The following is an 8291-nucleotide window of genomic DNA, read 5'->3' as shown; positions in this document are numbered from 1 at the left end:
TGGAAAAAACGGTAAGTATTCAGAAGTATGCATAAAGTGAATAATGTGTTATTCTGAAGAATGGAGAATGGAAAATATGGAATAAACAAAATAACAAAAGCAAAAACATGAGCCAAGATAAGAGAGAGGGGGGGGTGATATCTATCTATCTATCTATCTAATAACGATCCATATTATACTCTATATTTGTTTTAATCAATCCCATCAAATATAAATCTTGAGAACAGTTGCAGTATCATTCCGGTATCGACTCCCTTTGTGCGGGGTTGCGTCGACATTCGTATCAATCCGCCCGCCAGCTCGTCATACAAACGTGAAAATAAACAGCAGGAGCGGAAGGGAAAGAGGAACTATCTTGCGTGCGACCAGTGAAGAAGCTGTGGATGCTGATGGCAATTCTTTTTCAAGCTTCCTGGATGTATTTTTGCTTCAAAAGTGACAATCGTTATTTGTACAAGCGTTTGACCTGTGGAAACGGTAAGCTTATGTTACTTGATTCTCCCCCACCCTTTTTTTCAAACACATGTGGTCGAAAAGTTTGTGGCAATTCTGGTCGAATTAGCGGATGGAAGGACTTGCAACTTTGGAAGCCTGTAGACAAAGTCCTTTTTCGCCATAGAATGAGAGACGACGTGTGATTGTCAAGCGTTTATTTATTTATTTTCCAATCAGTGTCGAATCGGAAACATATGATTTGCCACCTGTATTTATCCAATTGAACTTTTATGGTGGTTGTTAGGGACAGCGGCGCAATCTCCCTTTTGTACGAATGAATATGAACGTGCATCAACGTGCTCCAAAGAACAAGGAATACGCATTGTGCATTTCACATACGCACTTTGCAACTCGTCCTGCAAAGGAGATCGATCGTGTGTTCGTAACAGAAGCTCCCTTAATACGTGTGTTCGCCGCGAGTTGAACATGCTGTTCTTTCCTTTTTTCTTCTTCTATATTTCTTCTCGCTTTTTTCTTCCTTCTCTTATATATTCTAAGATCTCTCTTTAATATTTATGTTTTCTTGTTCATTTCTCTCGTCATTAAAAAAAAGTTCCGTGGAATCATAGGGAACCCTCGTTTTTCGCGTGGGTTACGTTAAAAAAAGAACCCGTGATAGGCCAAATCCGTAAAGTAGTAACCTTTATTTGTTTTACAATTATTATACAATAAAATGCTCATCTCTGCTATTGCGTCCCGGCCAGGCTGACACGGCCTCGCGCTGGGCCATGAGTCATCCGCGCAAGACTTTTATCATTTTATTTTTAAACACTCTATTGTACATTTAAATACGTTTATTGTATTTTAAACACTTTGAACACTTTATTGTATTTTTAAACATTTTAAACTGTAAACGTGTCACGGTTCCGCTCTGCTATTGTTGGCGCGCCCCCGCAGCCCAGCGTGAGGGCATCCGCACATTTCTCAGAGGCACGCTCTGCGCTAGTCCTCATTGCCGCTGTCCTAAATCCTGGATGGCAGTGCTTTTTTCCTACGTGGGCGGCAGCTAGCCTCAGTGAGTGCACGCCCCGTGCTATCAGTGCTCATTGCCGTTGTCACAACTTTTTCTGCACGCCGCTGCATTTTTCCTTTGTGCACGGCGGTGTCACGTCTCAGCTCTCACCCTCCTCGTTGGCTCATGCGCCTTGTTAAGGGTCATGGTGGCTAGAAGGTACAGATCAGGGGTGGCCAACCAGTCGGAGACTAAGAGCCACATTTTACACTGTGTTACTACAAAGAGCCACATCATGCACATGAACATCACCTCATCCTTTCCTCTTGCGCACGCACGCACGCACACACACAATTGACGATTTCCATCACAGGCTTCGTGACGTTGTTTAAATTAAATGATTTAGACACGAGTTGCTCCCAGTGGACGATGCAGTGAGTGTTAGAGTGGTGCTCACTCTAACTTATTTGTGCAAGAACAACACGGGAGACAGTATGCCCTTTGAAACACCTGCAGGTGGAGAGTCATTCGTTGCTGTGCGTAAAGCGATGATCAAATGAGGTCTGACTCGGGCCTCTTGCAGGAGCATTTTTATTGAGAGAAACAGAGTGGGGGTGAGGGTGGGCAGGATGGGGTTGAAGCCCCTGGCCTGCTGATCAAAGCATAGCAGGGGGTCTTTTACGAAGTTGTGTAAACAAAACAACTTTGATTGCTCCCTCTGCAGCTAGTCAATCAGTTCAAAAGATCTTAGCACTTTGTTCTACTACTTTTGTTAAGACAGGACAAGCTAGGTTAATCATTACAGGTTACATTCCAACATAATCATAGGATCAAGATAATCTGTAAACCCTAAGTGAGAATCCCAAAACTCGGGAAATGTTTTGTTAGCTTTGCGCAGCCCCACAAGTCTGTTCACAGATCCGATCATGGCTGGCGATCCATCCGTGGCTATTGCAGTTAGCTTCCGTATAGGCAGATTTGTTTTCGCAAATGCAGCCATCATTATTTCTTTCACACCAGTTTATGGCGTTCGGCTTTCCCTTGACGGCGTCTTTTTGAACAAATTCGAAATTTGGAACAAGGCCTTTTGATCACTTGACTTATTCCTCTCAATAGCCATTTTATGCTTTGTCCCCTTCGCCCGGTTAGAGCTTCATGCAAAACACTACCACTTTTGTCGAGATGGTGCCGCCTTTATTAATGAAAACTGAATTCTGTCTTGTTCAGTTTTAAGACGGCCTGGTGCTCTAACTTGAGGTAGTTGGACAAGTCTGTCTAGACCATCTTAGGAAACTTTCCTCTCCCTGAGTGCCTCGTTACAGTGAATACGGACCAAGGAAAGTTTAAAAGCTGGTGAGGACTGACCCTACAAGTCCTGCAATAAGCCCGGTTTGACATGTGGCGCCCAACGTGGGGTGTAAAGTTGTATAAAGCAGTGGTCTCCAACCCACGGGCCGCGGACAGGTACGGGTTCGTGGATCATTTGGTTACAGGCTGCACAAGAAAGCATAAATAACTTGCATTATTTCTGTTTTATTTACCTGAGTCTGGACAAGCTCTTATTTTGAAAAATGTGACCGCATTCTCGCCTACATATCATGACGTGAACATAACATTACTCAGGTTATGTTGTTGGAGTGTTTGCATACAGAATTCCACCATGAAACTAAATATTAAAGGGTGTTGGGACTGTAATGTGCGTTCTTTCTCTTCCTTGTTATACAAGCATGTTCAGTACAGTTTTTTGCGACATAGCTGTGTTTCCTTTCCTTCGGCACCGCAATATCATTGTTTTTATGTTTAATTCTATTTTGTTGTATTTACCGTGTCAGCACCACATCCACTCGGTGTTCAGATTGGCTCGCTGATGTTTAAGATCGTAGTTGGTCTATTTTGCGGCGATAGAATTGTACTTCAAACATAAAAGATATTTGCCAAGAAACTTCTAAAAACAACGTGCAGTCGGTGATTATCTGATTCATTGATTTTAGATTTGTTTTTTCTGAAATTGCTTTCAGGCGTTTTCTTCGCAAAAATCGTGATGTCGTCAAACACCCATCCGTGAAAATATTGTCTGACAAAAATCTGGTACGTGGTGTTAAAAATGTGGGGGATTGCTGGTGTAAAGAACTCCTGGTGCTTGTGAGGATGAGACAGATCTTGTCTCTTCTAATGTTTGTGTGAAATGCAAGGCTGATTATTTCGTCATAAATCGGCCGAATTCAAAATTTGTGCCAATGAGGAGACGTTGAAATCAACCCTACAATTTACATATTCTCAACGTGCTCAACAACTTTATATTGTGAATTCTTATATTGTGAATTCTTGTTTTTTCTCCTGGATTCAATCCCTAGGATAATCACAGGAAAATGTATCTGACATGGCAAAGTGGACCATACCGAGGACCTCTCTCATCAACACAATGTCAAGCCCAACTTGCCCCTCACGCAGTAAAGCCACAACAGAATGTGTTTTCTTCTGATGGCGGCGGTCCATCTAACCGGCACACTGACGGCTCTCGTCAAACAGCTTGTGGGTCGCGTTTTGCCTACCAGAAGCCAACTGTCAATCCGCAGAACCCACCTACTAATGTGCAAGGAAGACAGCCATCCCATCTAAATGGACATCAAATTGCTGTCAATCATTCTCATTCATCAGTTCAGTATGGGACCAACCAAATGTCAACAGTGCATTATCAAGATGGGACGAGACACCTTTTCTGGCATTACAATCCAAAATCAACCGGACAGGAGAGTAACAACATTGCACCTGCTCTTCAAAATACCATGAATAATGAGAGGTTAAATCAAGTCTTTAACCAAGTCTTCACCCAATCTCAATTGGTCACTTTTACGACAACCCCACCTCAAGTCAGACACAACGTTTCAAGGACTGCACATAACATTCCAGTTGCTTCAGTCAACAGAACCCAGAATGCACCATATCTTTCTGCCCAGAATAGAAATGTTGTTTCCAGCAGTCCCAAACAATCTAATGTAAGTGCCCTACCTACCCGTCCGAGTTTGCAAGTTTCCGGTTTGAATCAGCCGACAGAGCAAGTTTCATCCACTGTCGTGGCTGGTAGTAAAACAATGTTCCTCCCAACAGCAGGGACGATGCATCGTGTAATTGTGACAGCTATCCAAAGAGCCACTTGTCAACAAACTACAACACAACAAAACGAAGGGCAGGTTACAAAAGACTTACCGGCATGGTGTTTAAAAAAAAATCCACTACTAGTGCAGTTGCTACAGGACGCAGGATCAGAGAGTGATAGCGCACAGACACCACCAACTAATAGACTGTATGACAAATCCATTCCTTCTAAAGTCATCGCTGTGGTGCAGCCATTGTCTGCAATCAACTGTTCCGTAACACACAATGTTAATTTACCCACAGTAGACACACAGAAGAAGACTACTAAAGAGGATGGTAGGGGTCCCACGGAAAGTAAAACTCAGCCACAGTTCAACAAATGTCAGAGGAGGCAGACATCAGCTCCCAGGCACACTGATGACACACTAAGTAAAGGGCAGAGTATGCATCCTACAGCTACCAAACATGCAGATAACATGCTACGTAAAGACCACTCTGTTGGAGCATGTGTTTCACAGCCGGTAACACTTGAAATTCCAGAAAAAGACTCAGGGGCAAACAACAAGGAGATGTCACTTGATCCGAAACCTTGTACCGTTGAACTGTCCTCTCTCCCAACAATTAAGTGGACTTGGAAAAAAATAGTTTCTATGAGTGGAGGAACTGAGACCGTATGTGCACCTAAGGATGATTTACGAAAAGATATATTAATCCGGTTTTGGGGTGGAAACATCAACCATTTTTCTTGTTCTGTGAGGGCTTTCCCTTCCTTGATGCATTCTGTTGTTCTATTTTGTGCCAAATATGTAAGAGAAGACACTGTTGTGGTGAGACAGGTGGCCCCCTCGTCTGTTGATCAACTGAAAAACTATTGTGATATGGAAGATGGCGAGGTTTACACAGAACAGCCCTACACGTCATCATGGTTGAATCTAAACGAACAGCTGGATGATATTGACAAAGAGTTTGGCCCCAATGTTTACAGATATGTACCTTTCAACCAGCCGGATCCAGTTAAAAGAGCCGCCAGCATTTCATCACAAAATGTGAGTAACGTTCCCAGACCTGACAGTGACATAGAAGACAAAGAATGTAATGACCCTCTCCACTTTGAAATCCAGGTTATGTCACCCGAAAAAGCAAAAGCTATCTATGAGCAAGGCTATGTTGGGATTTCACAAAACACTGAAATTATGAGTGAACCAGAAGTAGTTGCAAATGATATTGCTGTGGTAGATGAGCCACTTGAAGATCATGTTACCAGCAGATCAAAAATCGCTGATCCCTTGAAACATTTTTGCTGTGTTGCAAAGTGGAAGGAAATCATTTTGGGTTCCAAAACACCTTTGAATGATAAGTGCCAGTGTAAGGAAGAACTGTGCGATTTCACTAAGAAACGAAAAGCAACTAACTGTCCACAGTTTACAATAGAACCCGACCTGCAAGAGACACCGGAAGGAGACATGGCATCTAAAAGTCAGGAGCAAATGTCCTTCAGCCTTCCGACAATAAGTTGGCTGGAAATATGCAATGACATCAGCGAGACCTTTGAATTAAATGACGACGAGGAAACAAATGACCAACACGGGCCACCGCCAAAAGGAAGCCAGGCCACAATCATAAGTGACCACAAAGAATGTGTCTCTAATTGTGACCTACTCAACCGCATTGATGAGAATGAAGAGGATTTTAACAAAACTCAGCCCGAACCTGCAGAAAGTTGCCCTTCAACTGAAAGCCACACCAGTGACATTGAGGACAGTGAAGAGGATTCTTACAAAGCCCAGCTCAAACCTGCAGAAAGTTGCCTGTCAAGGGAAAGCCACACCAGTGACGGTGATTCCTCGACGGAAAATCCAATTCTGGCCCCTATGTCACCCAACAATGAGCATGTTAAACAAGCTTCAACAGCATCTTCACGTATGACAAAGTCACCTTTGGAAACTGAACAACAGATACAATGCTGTGTAAAGTCTGGAAGTCAGAAAGATAACAGTATAGCTGGGACACATGAAACCGATGAAAGAAAACGGAAGAGGCTTAGCAACCCCAACAGTATTTTTCCATACCTGAAGAAGCTGATGTGCAAAAACGAGGAATCACATGGAGTCGATGTTTCAAAAAATAACATTAATGAGTCTGATGACGAACCTTTGGTGTCAATTAAGAAAACTGTCAAACTGGTGCTCTTTGGATCTGCACAACAAGAAAAGCGTGCATCAAATAATCATGACAGCGGACTACTAAAACCACCGAAAGTTATTTTTGCAACGGTTGATTGCAAGAAAAAACTCTATAGCGGTGGCCCAAAGTCATTTGGTTCCGCTTCAAGAAATACCTTATCTCAAAGTCAAATCAAGCTGGGAAGCGGTATGAAACTAAGTACAAATAAAGAAAAGACAAAATGCACGGATGACAAGGATCTTGCTGCCCGACAAAGTCAATCTGTGAAACACGATAAAAGAAAGAATGAAAGCGGACATCAGGCTGATGTGACCATCCGGGAGAATGTCTTGAAGTTCAACGTTTTGCCCACTACCTTCAGCTTTGAGGATGAATCATCAGGCACAAAAGCGACCACAGAGGATTCTTCAGGTAGGCCACTGTAATCGTTTCTCAACTTTTGAATGTGATCCTAACACACCATTTAATCCTAAAGGAATCTCACCGCACACCACACGTTAGAAAAAAAAAAAAAAAAGTATAATAGTGAAATAATGATCTCGTCTCATTATAGTCACAAATTGCTTGCACAGTGTGAAATCTCGACCCGTTTGATTGTGGAAAATCTCGACTTCTCTTTTTGAATGGGAACATAGGAAGATTTATTATACCTTCCAACATCTAATGGAGAAACATTCCATTTTTCAGCTCGTCACAATTTCCACAAATAACCCAGACATATTTGCTTTAAAAGGGTGCGTTGTGGTTGGAAGGAGTCATTGTCCTCTCTATACTGACAAATTTTCATTTCTTCCAGATAAACCTTTGTCTGAATATACAACGGATAACCCCCATAAAAAGAGCAGATGTAAGTAAATTAAAAGCATTCTTTTCTACAGTGTTTTATTTATTTGTTATTCAATTGGTGTGTTTCAATATGCAGTGAGTGCGTGGAGTCCTTTTCCCGTAAAGGTGCATGCTGCAGAGTCCAATAGCTCTGTCTTTGCAGAGTATCAGAAGAAATACCTGGCGAGGACCAAGTCCTCTATCTGTTCTTGAGTAGTAGATTGAAGTCCTTTCAAACAATTCTGTTCAGGTTTTGTGTCATCATGAGTCTCATTCACCACACGACACTGTGTAAGACTGATTGGTCATAAGCATTTTGCACACTTGACCTTGAGGCATGCTTCCCAATTTAAACTCGTGAATGTGTATACAGGATTTTTTTCATGTCTATTTTGCCATGTTAATACTTGTGTACTGATGTTGACAGTATTTTACTCAAAATGTGATGCAGTTGGTAGCGCAAAGCTTTGTTTTACTTGAAGTTTGTGGAAATGAGCACTGCATTGATACTTTTGAAACAAAAGGTATTAGTTCTGTATTTTTTAACTTGTTTGATTCATTGAATGTTTTTCCCCCCAAAACATTATGTAAAAGTTCAGTATATATTTTTTTTATATTCCCTAAATCCTTATAAATGAGCCATCATTTTCAAGTGTTCCGCAATGACAGTGCAAGTTGAATGTTATTGAATAAACCTTCCAATGACAATTGTTTTTCCAGAACCCCCTGTCTCCCCTGA

General features: G+C 41.9%; 1 protein-coding gene across 1 annotated transcript; it reads left to right on the top strand.

The window, feature by feature from the left end:
- The first annotated feature begins 300 nt into the window (after nt 1-300).
- si:ch211-106e7.2 (uncharacterized) lies at nt 301-8274 on the top strand. Its single transcript, XM_061283396.1, has 4 exons — nt 301-477; nt 3802-7138; nt 7524-7574; nt 7650-8274. Exons 2-4 carry the CDS (start codon nt 3817-3819, stop codon nt 7763-7765), a joined length of 3489 nt encoding a protein of 1162 aa, XP_061139380.1. The 5' UTR covers nt 301-477; nt 3802-3816; the 3' UTR covers nt 7766-8274.
- The last annotated feature ends 17 nt before the right edge of the window (nt 8275-8291 follow it).

This window comes from Syngnathus typhle, linkage group LG7 (genome assembly GCF_033458585.1).
Source record: "Syngnathus typhle isolate RoL2023-S1 ecotype Sweden linkage group LG7, RoL_Styp_1.0, whole genome shotgun sequence".
In the NCBI taxonomy this organism is placed as follows: domain Eukaryota; kingdom Metazoa; phylum Chordata; class Actinopteri; order Syngnathiformes; family Syngnathidae; genus Syngnathus; species Syngnathus typhle.
This window is presented reverse-complemented; position numbering and strand designations above follow the sequence as displayed.